Source organism: Nicotiana attenuata, chromosome 6 (assembly GCF_001879085.1).
Source record: "Nicotiana attenuata strain UT chromosome 6, NIATTr2, whole genome shotgun sequence".
NCBI classification, from domain to species: domain Eukaryota; kingdom Viridiplantae; phylum Streptophyta; class Magnoliopsida; order Solanales; family Solanaceae; genus Nicotiana; species Nicotiana attenuata.
In genome coordinates this window covers 8,412,341-8,425,083 of record NC_031994.1, presented here as the reverse complement: position 1 = coordinate 8,425,083, position 12,743 = coordinate 8,412,341, and the positions used below count along the sequence as shown (strand labels likewise).

Genomic DNA, 12,743 nt, shown 5'->3' with positions numbered 1-12,743 from the left:
GCCATCGATGTCAGGATGCAATATCTCCAAGTAGTTTCGTATAGTCATCAACTGCACTGGCCCAGCCAGTGCATTCTCATCCTGTGGCCGGAAACCAGTGAGCTGCTGTAGCATGTCCAGGTACTGCGCACCTGTCATCTCTCATGGCCTGCGACAGTGCAACGGGGTGTCCATCAACGGGCAGCCAATATATAACCTCCACGTCCTGTAGTGTGATGGTGGCCTTGCCAATGGGAAAGTGGAATGTGTGCGTCTCCGGTCGCCACCGCTCTATTAGGGCCGTGACCAAAGACCAATTGAGTTGCAGCCGCCCGGTCTCCAAAATCCTGTAGAAGCCCGTATCCTGCAAGCGTCTGACTACACGGGGTTGGAGAACTTTGCCCTTCAGAAAGTCCCATATCTCGTCCACTCTCCTAACGCGGAGATTCTGGGCCAGTAACTCTCCCTCCCATATGTGGGCAGACCTATGATCGCCCTGTAACAACAGTAACTCATCGCTGGAAGGTCCGGGATGCATAGGCCGCACTTCCATGTCGTCTATTGTAAATTAAACAACATTAATTACATGTTAGTTTTATAATTTATATGTTTGTTTGTAAATTAAATAAGAAAATCATTATAATTATACAATATTTAATTATTAAATATTCACATATGGGTTCCAGGCTCGATATTGGCGACCCAGTAGCACCAAGATATCTTGAATTCTTGTATGTGTTAGTTTTATTATTTTACATGTTAGTTTTATAATTTTGTATGTTTGTTTGTAAATTAAATAATTAATTTTTATAATTATACAATATTTGATTATTAATTATTCACATATGGGTTCTAGGCTCGATATTTGCGGCTCAGTAGCACTAAGATATCCGGAAAATATTGTTCTGTTCTCATGTTATTTTCTTACGATCGTTGACTATAATTGGACAAAGTTTGTGTTTGATCTATCAATTATTTTGACGTGTTTTTGAGTATAAGAGATACTTAAACTACAGGAATACTACGCTAAAAGGCACTACATTGTACTACGCTAAAAGGCAATGCATTTTACTACCCTAAAAGGGCACTATATTACTAGTCTTTAAGCAAATAAATAATATAAACTAGATAAAAATAACAAATATATTTAATTACATAACATTCACGAAAATACATATACAACAGTAAAAAGTAACTTATTAACATTTTTTTTAACAAATAATAATGATTTCTCAATTTTTACATATATTTTTAGCACACTAATATTTTTAAGTCCGGATATAAATAACATACCAGTTTAACCGCAAAAAAAAAAATACAAAACAACATAGATTACATTTAAAACAACTAATATGTATTTTTTGTACGATTTTCGACAAAAACTAAATCGGAATACCTCGATTTATGTTTTTTGAAAAGTTGAAGAATTGAAGATTTTAATCTGAAACAAGCAACCACAACAAGAGAAGGCCTTAGCTAGGATGTGGGACCAACACTCTTTACTTTTTGCGGAACGGGTGGGGTCCACTCGTGTGTTTTTGGGTCGTTAATGGGGGGAGGACCGCTGGAACGATTTTAAAATTGGGGGGGGGGGGGGGGGTAGGGGGGAAGCTTCTGTTTGAACGTAAAAGGGAAAGGGACGAGTATTTGAAGATGAAAAGCATGGTTTATTAAGGCGTTTTATATATAACGCTTTATTAAAATGCGTTTTATATAAAACGCCTTTTTAAAACACGCTTTACCTTAACGTCCAAAACGACCGTTAATGTAAAGCGTGTTTTATAAGGGCGTTTTATATAGTTTGGTCACTGAATTTTTTGCCCATTTATTTTGGTCTTTTGAGTCCAAAAAGACCATATTTATGTTTTGGACTCTAATTAATGCAAGGCTAGATTACTCTGAAAATAGGCCTAATAATTTAGTTGTCCTAGTCTCCTGGTTTGCCAAAATGTAAGACAATACATGCCAACTTCTTCCACTAACTGCAATAATTGACAAGATGACATTTGAATACTAGTATTTGATAGACCTTGACTGTAGCTGAGTTTGATTGCACTGGATGTGAAATGTCTTTGTTAATGAGCGCTTTTCCTCCCCATGTGAGATTTTTTCGTGCAAATTCGGATTTAGTGTGACTCCAATAGTTACCGGATGGGAAATCAAAAAATCAAAAAGAAAAAAAACGAAACAGATGATTGTCTATTTTTTGTCTTCTTTCCTTGTTTAAGGTCCAAAACTAGCATTTGCAATAAAAAAAGATTATTTGAATTCTTTTTAATCTCCCTGAATTTTAGTCAAATTAAATTCGCATTCCAAAAGACTTTTCTTAGTGTATTTTGGAAAATTTTGAGTATGTTTTGATCCATGCTTGCAATTCAGCAAATAAAATGTACTTTCTGCTTTTGATTAAATACGAAATTGCCCTGTATGTGAAGTGTCTTCTATGTTAGAATCTCTTACCGTTATATCATGAGTTTTTTCTTTTTCTTTTTAAAGTTTTATTCGAACCAACAGTGCATATATTTATTTAACACATTCATATGTGATGAATTTCAGTAGTATATACATTAACAACAATCCGTTATTTTTTTTTTACTTATCTTTTATATATTCTTTCACTAAATTATGTTCGTAATTACCTACATTAACAACAATCCGTTATTTTTTTTAATCTTTTATATATTCTTTCACTAAATTATGTTCGTAATTACCTGTGCATTATTCCTATTAATAATATATTACTTATGAGTTATGACTGGATACCTAACCTGATAAACGTAAAGATATTATAATTTAACTTGCACCCTGCAAAGGTCACATAGAAAAAAGAAAGAGAGATAGAAAGAGCATAAAAGGACAGCCACGTGCATGAAGTGTCTCACGTTTGTAGTATTCGGACAGGGGCAGATCTAGTGCAAAGATTATGGGTTCATGTGAACCCAATAACTTTTGCATAAATCCTGTTTTTGTACCCAAAAAAATATTAAAAGTATTAAAATATTTAGCTTGGAACCCAAATTGTTGGTCCATTTGTCATGTATATTAACTTGAGATTTTTGTAGAAACTCATAAGCTTAAAACTTCAGATCCGCCTCTGGATGAGGGGAATGGTCACAACCTAGGGGTATATGATGTACACAACCTACTGATCACGCCCAACTCTAGTCCTAAAAGGATAAGCAGTCGTTGAAAATTTAATTCAGTCTAAAAGTCCGGAGTCGAATCCCACAGAGAACTAAGGTTTAGCTACAACTGTTGACTATCACTAAGAAGACAAGCTCTCGAACAAATCCTAAGTTATAAATATTAAGATTCTTATATTTAATTAACTAACAAATTAAAGTAGTAGATTAACAACTAAAGATACTACGAGTTGGAGAAAAGATTAAGGAGGTTTCGAGTTATGATTTCTCCAATTGTCGAAATCCTTCCTGCTACGTCTTCTATAATTTTGCCTAAGTATTTTCTTCCCGATCGTGAGTACTCCGGGTGTCGTAACTCTCTCTCGAGCAACTACCACAATTTACTAGACATATTCTCTTGAACTACGCTAACTGGCACTAATTCACCGCTCATTACGATCGCACCAAGGTTTCGTTATCTCTAATCCCGCATTTAAACCCTCTGTATTGATCTCTCACATACTTTAGGAGTGATGTTGTTCAACAACTACCTAAATATGTACCCTCTCTCAAGCAACACACACTAAATAGGCACAATCAATGATGATCATTCAATCAACAACAGTGAACACATAGTTGAACAAGTAGAGAAACCTAACGGTTCAATTATATAAAAACATAACGAGAATTTATCTTATAAAAGGTTCCATCAAAATCCTATAAAATAAATTAGCTATTCATAATAGTATGCAAGACTACAGTACTAGAATTCATAACCAATAATGAAAATAGGAAGAAGGAAGTGAAAAACTCGTAAAAGAGTTCTCCGCCTTGCTCCTAGCGTATTCTTGCCTCCTTGGGTCGAATCCCCTCTCTAATGATGTCTCACCCTAAAAAAACTAACTTTAAGGGGTATTTATAGGGTAGGGGCTGAATTCTAAACGAGATTGATAAGGATGTCACACATCGTATCGGAGCAGGTTGGATGAAATGGAGGCTCGCATTCGCTGTCTTGTGCGATAAGAATGTGTCACTAAAACTTAAAGATAAGTTCTATAAGGTCGTGGTTAGACCGATTATGTTGTATATGACAGAGTGTTGGCCAATCAAGACCTCTCATGTCTAGAAGACGAAAGTAGCTGAAATGAGGATTTTAAGATGGATGTGCGAGCATACCAGGTTATATAAGATTAAGAATGAAGATATTGGGGAAAAAAGTGGGAGTGACCCTTGTGGAGGATAAGATGTGGGAGGCGAGACTGAGATGGTTTGGGCATGTGAAGAGGAGAAGTGCAGATGCCCCATCAAGGAGGTGTGAAAGTTTGACCTTGGTGGGTAGGAGGAAAGGTAGAGGTAGGCCTAAAAAGGATTTGAGAGAGGTGATTAGGCAGGACATGATGCAACTTCAGCTTATCGAAGACATGATCCATGATAGGAGGGTGTCGAGGTTAAGGATTAGGATAGAGGATTAGTAGGTAGTCGAGTGATTCTCTTTTTCATCCCCTTACCGGTAGTAGTAGTGTCTGTATGGTATACTTTGATTCTTAGATTGTTATTACTACATATTGTTTGATTGTTATCTTTCGCTTCGAATTTTATAATATCTTGTTGTTATTGTTATTGTTTGTTGTTACTGCTTTGTTTCTTTTTTTTTTTAGCCATTCTTATTTTCTTTAGCCGACAGTTTATCGGAAATTAAATAGCCTCTCTGTCCTTTCAGGATAGGGTCTGCGTACACACTATCCTCCCTAGATCCCTGGGTAGGGTTTGTTGTTGATGCTGTTGTTGTAGTCGTCAATTTATAACTTAATTCTTTTAGATTTAGCTTATTCAGTGAAAACCTTTGATCCAATGCAAATTTAACCAAAAGTCAGTTGTACTTTGTGCTGTTGTGTTAGTACAAAAACAATAATGACCAGATACAATGCATGAGAAGTGTCTCTATGTTAGGATTTTGAAGTACATTCATTGGTAAAATAGTATCATTGGTAAAACATAGGATTCCTGCAATTTTTACAAAAAATTAACTGTGCTCTAGGCCAATGGCCATTGTGTAATATAAGAATTTAACCATGATTAGTGACCAAATTCAATGAACAGTAAACTTGTGGTCTTTTTCCTTCCCAAAAATATTACAGCCTTAAAAAAATTAAAATTATTGGTTGAGTGTCCGATGAATAGGGAATTGTGACATTACAAAATTTTTGTCTTTATATAAATGTCATTATTACCATATTTTAACGAAACAGCTGAGTCATTGGTTGTCACTTGTCAATTGTTTTTACCTTTCTTTGTTCTTTGTTCTCTTCAACTTTCTACATGCTTTTGTTTTAACATAAATCTTATAGCTTAAAGAAAGGGAGAACATAGAACAAAGGGAGGTTTTTGGTATATATAATTAAAATTACAATTCCTAAGGAAATTTATTTAAAGGGAATTAATGGCAAAGATTACTAGTCTAATTGGATCTGGGATCATAGCAGCCACAAACCAGGTTTGTTTTATGACCTTTCATTTGTTATAGAAAATGGGGTTCTTGCTTCTTTTTTTTCTTCATTTTTTTTTATGTGAAATGAAGTTCTTGTTTTTTTTCCCTCCCTTTTTTTATTTGTTATGGGAAATGGGTTCTTGATTATACCAATATTTGCTGCATTTAAGCTCAGATATTTTCATTCTTGATTATTTTGCTTCTTTCTTTTATTTTGGTAGGTGCTTGTACTTCAAAACATATAGTATCTGTTGCTATGTGCTTCTGATTTTTTGAATGTGTTTTCTTGTGTAGTTTGCTTTTTTTTTTTTTCTTTTTTCTTTGTACTTTGGAATTACCAACTTCTTTTTGATTTTTTTAACATTCTTCACATTTTAAGATAATATTCTGAGTATTTTTGAAGCTTAGTTTAGTTGTTTTTCCCAGGGTTAAAAGTCATATTTGGTGGGGGTACTTCCAAGCAGTTCAAACAAGTTACAGTTTAACCGTTTAATGAATCTAGTAATTTTTACACGAAATATATATATATATATATATATATATATATATATATATATATATAAGTTATGAATCAATAAAAGGAAGCCTTTAAATTTAAATTCTAAATCCGACTTTGTTAAGTAATTACAGAGGCGAAACCAGCCACTCGCCGTCTTAGTGGGACTAGTCTAAAAACTCACTCACTCGTTTTTTTGCGGGAAGGAACTTTAGAATTTACATTTAACGTCCCTATATGACTTTCCCGATTCTATTTCGTAGTTGTGATTTCTCTCCTCTTAAGTTGTTTTGCTCCCTTTGTGTACTTGTGACTCCGAGTTTTCTTCCTTAAAGAGAAAATGGTGAAATTAGCCTTCTAATATTATCTATCGTTAGGAAAAGTCTCGTTTTTTCCCTTGACCCCTAATGGGGTTCCAATTTGAGAATAATTTAAATCATAATCAAAAGTTGAAAGTAAATTTAAGTGTTTTACTCGAAGAATTTGAACATGTAGAGTCTATCCATTTTTACACTGAAGCTCCTTCAAGGGAAAGGAAAAATATGAGACAGAGTTGTTAACAGCAAAGATTGAATAGACCTAAAATTTAACAATTCTGAATAATATAGGGGCAAAATTGACTGAAATTCATAAATACTGGGACAAATATATATGGACAAATATATCTGCCTGAAATTCAAAACTTTTTGCCTGTTTCAATGGTCTAATATCAAAGAGAGGTGCGTGACAAGTCAACAAACTAGAAATCCAAATTGTGCATTTAATCTGGACGGTTTTGTCATGCACTTCACTTTGGACAATTATCTTAATTAGTTTACATCTGTGTCTCATAATTTTCCTGAGAAAATTACACAGCTATAATTTACTGTTTGGCATGTTAAACTATTTGTTTTAAGGCCTTCATCATAGTTCTTGAACAATCTCTCCTTTTGGTATGTAAATATATTAAATTGTGAGAATTTTGATTTATTTTTTGGTAAGCTCTCGATATGCGCGGGGTCTGCTGAATGACCTTGAGAACATGGGAAACATAGTGACTTGAGATGGAAAAAAGGGCAGCCCGGTACACAAGACATCTCGCGTACACGCAGGGTTCCGGGAAGGGCTGCACCCAAGGGGTGTGATGTAGACAACCTACCCTAATGCAAGCATTATTGGCTGCTTCAATGGCTCGGACCCGTGACTTGACATGCTCATTTAAGTTGTGTGAATTGTGATTTATGCTCATTTTTTGCTACCACGTGATGTCTTGTTTAGTTGCATGATTCAAACAGCTAATGAAACTAATATGCATGTAGCAGCATTTATGTAGCTTTAATCAGAATATTATCATATTCTGCAATCTTCCATTTTGTTGTGGTTGTTAAATTATTGTGTTTTACAGGTCGGTTCCCATGTAAAGCATATTCCTGTTGTTAGTAATTTGGCGAAACAAATCATTTGCGATCCTAAACAGGTCAGATGGAGTAGTATTTCATCAACTGACATTAGAGGGTAAATCTTGTTTTCTTTTCCTAATGCTTGTTCTCTATCTATCCTATTTTTGTAGCACTGTTTCATTGGGCATGTAGTTTAAAGCTAAGTTGCTCCGACATGGCAATTTAGGTGCCGCACCCGTGTCGACACGACACTAGTATGTGTTTGGGTACGGGATCCGTACAGGATTTGGTCAAACAATTTTGGGTACTTTAATCACGACGGACGGAAAAATTCGAGACGATATACAATATGATTCCTGAAATTAGGACCAAAACTAGGATAAATTTGAAGAAAATAGCATATCTTATCTGGGAAATCAATCCTTTACTTATCTAACTTGAGAATAAAAAAGAAATCCACACTTTACTAGTTATACATTAGTATTCCACTAAACTTCTCATAATTTAGAGATATTTTTATATTATTTTTGAATTATTTTTAGCCGGATCCCCGCACCCGTATCCATACTAGGATCTGTATCCCCGGATCTTAGAATTTACATCTCGAAGGATCCGACCTCTAGATACGCACCCGTGTCGGACACCCGCACCCGTGTCCGAGCAACTTAGGTTTAAAGAAAGAAATAAAGACTTTTGAAACTTGTGGTCTAAAACAAACCTTAGACATTTGTGTGACATGAGAATTTTTAAAGTTATATTGTTTCTGAATATATGAAGGTCACATTCTTTTTGGAACAGACTAAAAAATGGAATGTATGCCGCATAAATTGGAATAGAGGGAGTAGTTGATTATAGAAGAGGAAATCTGTTCTCAGTATATTGTCTGAACGGTCTCTCAAACAAGTATACAAATTTGTGAGTAATCAAAATGTGTTCACATTTTCAGATATAAAGGACATGATATGTTGGCACCCTTCACTGCAGGGTGGCAGACTACTGATGTGGATCCTTTAGTTATACAAAAGTCCGAGGTTAGATTTGTGTCTTTCTTTGGTCGTCTACTTTAGAAACTTAAGATGTGCTTAACGTTTGTGCGATTTGTCATAGGGTTCTTATGTCTATGACATAAATGGGAAGAAGTATCTTGATGCTCTAGCTGGTTTGTGGTGCACAGCTTTAGGTACTTACAATCCTTAGTGCACTATTTTTGTGTACCACTTTTTCCTCCAAATATTAAACTCGTTGACGTCTTGTTACACATTATTGTAGGGGGAAATGAGCCTCGTCTTGTTGCTGCTGCAACTAAACAACTCATCGAGTTGCCCTTTTACCATTCGTTTTGGAATCGTACCACAAAACCTTCTTTGGTATGTCAAATTCTCAGTAGTGGCCTTATCCAGAAAGACGAGAAATCTCATTTTACTTCGATCACAAGCTGATTTTATTTTCAAACATACAGGATCTTGCAAAGGAGCTCCTGGATTTGTTTACTACAAATAAAATGGCGAAAGCTTTTTTCACAAATAGCGGATCAGAAGCTAATGACACTCAGGTTTTGTTTATTGCCTTCAAACATTTAATTAGATTCTCTAGCTGCTGCTCATATTTCCTTTCAGAATTCTTGCTCAACAGTAGAAAGAGTATCCATATCTTGTTGCGGAATTTGATAGGATAATATAATTCTAGTTCATTTTTGGTGTTTGCATATGTACATTGCCAGGATGTTAAGTAACTTTTGGCCCTTTCATTCTGTAGGTGAAGCTGGTATGGTATTACAACAATGCTCTTGGAAGGCCAGACAAAAAGAAATTCATTGCTCGAACAAAATCGTAATCTGATTTCTCAACTCCTGCTTTCTTTTGTGTGTGTGTGTTTGTGTTCTGTTGTATTTCCTTTGGCTTACATAATCTTCATTCTTGTAACCTTCAAACAGATACCACGGATCTACTCTCATTTCCGCCAGTCTCTCTGGGTAATATGCTTTTCCATTTTGGGTAATTAATTTACTTCTTTCAAGTATTCTTTTTGTTAATATTGTTCTTTTGCAGTCTTCCTGCATTACATCAGAAATTTGATTTGCCGGCTCCATTTGTTCTGCACACTGACTGCCCTCATTATTGGCGCTATCATTTGCCAGGTAATTATTTATCCTTATCTCTTATCGTAAACTGATCATATACGGTCTAAATAACTACCTTTTTTTTTAAAATTCCCCTCCCCTTTTGATTTCCCTTTGATCCCCCTTTGGTGGAGCTATTGCTCCTTTGCTGACGCGAACCCACAACCCTGAGGTTGTAGGTTGAGGGTGCTGACCATCGGAGCAACCCCTCTTGTCGTCTAAATAACTACCTATTTACTAAAATGTTGCATGTCAGGTGAGACGGAAGAGGAGTTTTCGACAAGGTTGGCCAATAATTTGGAAAATCTTATACTCAAAGAAGGGCCTGAAACAGTAACTTTCTATCTACTTCTATCACTTATCGTGTTTTCTTTGCGTCATATACGGTGAATGGATGCTGATTAATTTACTCGTTTCACCTATAGATAGCTGCTTTCATTGCCGAACCAGTTATGGGGGCAGGAGGTGTCATACCTCCTCCGGCAACCTATTTCGATAAGGTCAGTTTTTCCTTCACAAGATAGCTGCTACATTGCCGAATAAAAGAACAACGAGTGTTTTTCCTTACGTGATGCTTTAGAATGAGGCAACACCGGCCCCCAACTCCTTTTCTTTTATATTTCATTAGGAATTCGTGGGGTTCCTCAAGATAATAGTCTTTGCAATAACTTACTGCTATTACACACCTTTCAACTACCATTCCTGTTTTGTTTGTATATTTTGATAGTTAATTGTTTTAAGCATTGTCTTTCTAGGTATTATGTTTATATATAACTAGCTGAAACAATACTTCATCCTACTGATTTTCAGATCCAAGCTGTAGTCAAGAAGTATGACATTCTTTTCATTGCGGATGAGGTCATATGTGGATTTGGAAGGCTCGGGACAATGTTTGGCTGTGAAAAGTACAACATTAAACCTGATCTTGTCTCTGTAGCAAAGGTAGATTTTTTAACTATATCCAATCTATGCAAATTACAACTTATATCTGGATTCTCAGTTTGTCTTTCTTTAACTCTTCTTTCAGGCACTTTCTTCTGGATATATGCCAATCGGTGCAGTCCTTGTAAGCCCTGAAGTTTCTGATGTCATAGTATCTCAAAGCAACAAACTCGGTGAGCATATTGTCCATTCGATAGAATATAATATCCTCTCTTCTTGGTAACCTAATAATTCATAACACTCTCATTTTTCTCTCTATAACTAGGTACTTTTTCACATGGATTTACTTACTCCGGACACCCTGTCTCGTGTGCGGTTGCCTTGGAAACACTAAAGATCTACAAGTATGCAATCTTTTCTCCTTCTAGTATGGACTGAAAATATGTTTTAATTTTTTCCCCTCTAATTTACTTTTAACAATCACTGGTTAATGATGTTTCGAGTCGTAGAAACAGCCTCTTGTAGAAATGCGGGGTAAGACTGTGTACAATAGAACTTTGTAGTCCGGCCCTTCCACGGCCCCGCGCATGCGGGAGCTTAGTGCACCCGGCTGCCCACTGCTTAATGATGTCAAAAACAATAGTTTTCTATCTTGCATGTTGTGCTTACCTACTGCGTAAGTACTGAAAAGAGTCTGAATTATTTTCAGGGAAAGAAATATTATTGAGCAAGTAAACAGAATATCACCAAAGTTCCAAGAAGGTTTGAAAGCATTTTCTGATAGTCCCATAATCGGGGAGGTATAGTAATTATCACGGTAGAAGCCAGCTAAAACGCCTTAATTACATCCGGTTTATTTTATACGTTCTTAAATTTGTTTTGTTTTGTTTTTCAGATAAGGGGAACTGGCTTGCTACATGGTACAGAGTTTACAGATAACAAATCTCCTAATGATCCTTTTCCTCCTGAATGGGGTATGCGTTCGCTCTTTAATTCGTCTTAATCTGAGACTCTCTAGGCTCAGTTTAACAAATTGTTCTTTCTTTCCTCAGGTATTGGTGCATATTTTGGAGCACAGTGTGAGAAGCACGGGATGTTGGTACGTGTTGCTGGTGATAACATAATGATGTCTCCTCCATATATTTTGAGTTTAGAAGAAATTGATGAGGTATGTTCCTAAAAACGGTTAACTCTTTAGTTGTTTGAAATATTCCAACTACTTGGCGAGTAAGCGGTGTCAACATTTGTAGAAGTGAACAAATAAATAAATCACTACAACGACAAGCGGTGTCATTTTTTATGTGTATTATATACCCAATATTTTCATTTTTCTTATTATTTATACATACATATTTACGAAATATTTTGGTGAAGCGGTGTCACATGACGCCACTTGAGATAGGGTGCATAAGCCCCTGAACTTGGCATCACATTTGTATTTGAATGTTCGTTTCTTCGGATTTTTTCTCAATTTTTTGAAGATTTTAAGCAGTTTCTTGATATCTAAAAACCGATTAAAATCATTCTTGTTTTTGCAGTTGATAGTCAAATATGGGAAAGCACTTAAGGATACTGAAAAGAGAGTTGAAGAACTCAAGTCCCAGAACAAGTAAAAGCTGATGGAAAAGAAGTTGAAAAAGAGGGGGGAAAATTCAAGTCCAATTGAAATCAAAGTCTATTAGCCACTCTAATTAGATGTCTAATGTAAATAAATCAATTAAGTAGGCTCGTATCTTAGAATAGCTGGGAAATCTTGTGTATCTATTTAGAGGATTTATCATAGTTAGACTTGTTTTAGTCTGATCTTCAATCTACATCAAAATTTTCTTTATCTCTGTGCTTTTAACTGTCTACGCTTTGTCAAATAAAGCCAGATAGTTCACATTTTCAAGTTGCACTCATCTGACTTTCTGTAGCTATTTTGCTAGTAGTAGTGTATTCTGCAACTTTCTGCTCCAAATTCTAATAAAGATGGCTTGTCTACCAGGAAAATGTTAAGCTAAAATGGTCCAATGATATTGTCCACTTTGGGCCAAGCCCCACACCATCACTTTGTCATCGTCATGCTCGTCCTGCTAAACCTGGGCTCTGATACCGGTTGTTGGACTAAAACGGTTCAAAGATACTCTTAATATGGTGTGATATTTTTCGCTCTGGGCCAAGCCCGTACGGATTTCCCTAAAAGGCCTCATACTATTAATAGATTCATACACCTTATATATATATATATATGTAGGTTGCCAATATTTTTAGCTACCAACATGGGGCTTTGTTCACA

At 35.7% G+C, this 12,743-nt stretch overlaps 1 protein-coding gene across 1 annotated transcript; it reads left to right on the top strand.

Moving 5' to 3' along the window:
* Nucleotides 5,343–12,356, top strand: LOC109226591 (gamma aminobutyrate transaminase 3, chloroplastic). Its single transcript, XM_019391395.1, has 18 exons — nucleotides 5,343–5,595; nucleotides 7,470–7,579; nucleotides 8,411–8,495; nucleotides 8,572–8,644; nucleotides 8,734–8,831; nucleotides 8,924–9,016; nucleotides 9,220–9,293; nucleotides 9,398–9,436; nucleotides 9,513–9,601; nucleotides 9,840–9,916; nucleotides 10,009–10,083; nucleotides 10,394–10,525; nucleotides 10,611–10,698; nucleotides 10,791–10,869; nucleotides 11,175–11,265; nucleotides 11,361–11,439; nucleotides 11,518–11,633; nucleotides 12,004–12,356. Exons 1-18 carry the CDS (start codon nucleotides 5,542–5,544, stop codon nucleotides 12,076–12,078), a joined length of 1,527 nt encoding a protein of 508 aa, XP_019246940.1. The 5' UTR covers nucleotides 5,343–5,541; the 3' UTR covers nucleotides 12,079–12,356.

What these genes read in the sequence shown, in the direction of transcription:
- LOC109226591 (XM_019391395.1), top strand. Translation starts at nt 5,542, where the DNA reads ATGGCAAAGATTACTAGTCTAATTGGATCTGGGATCATAGCAGCCACA. An exon ending in TTGGCGCTATCATTTGCCAG is followed by an intron (nt 9,602 to 9,839) that starts GTAATTATTTAT and finishes GTTGCATGTCAG; the next exon opens with GTGAGACGGAAGAGGAGTTT. An exon ending in TCAAAGAAGGGCCTGAAACA is followed by an intron (nt 9,917 to 10,008) that starts GTAACTTTCTAT and finishes TTTCACCTATAG; the next exon opens with ATAGCTGCTTTCATTGCCGA.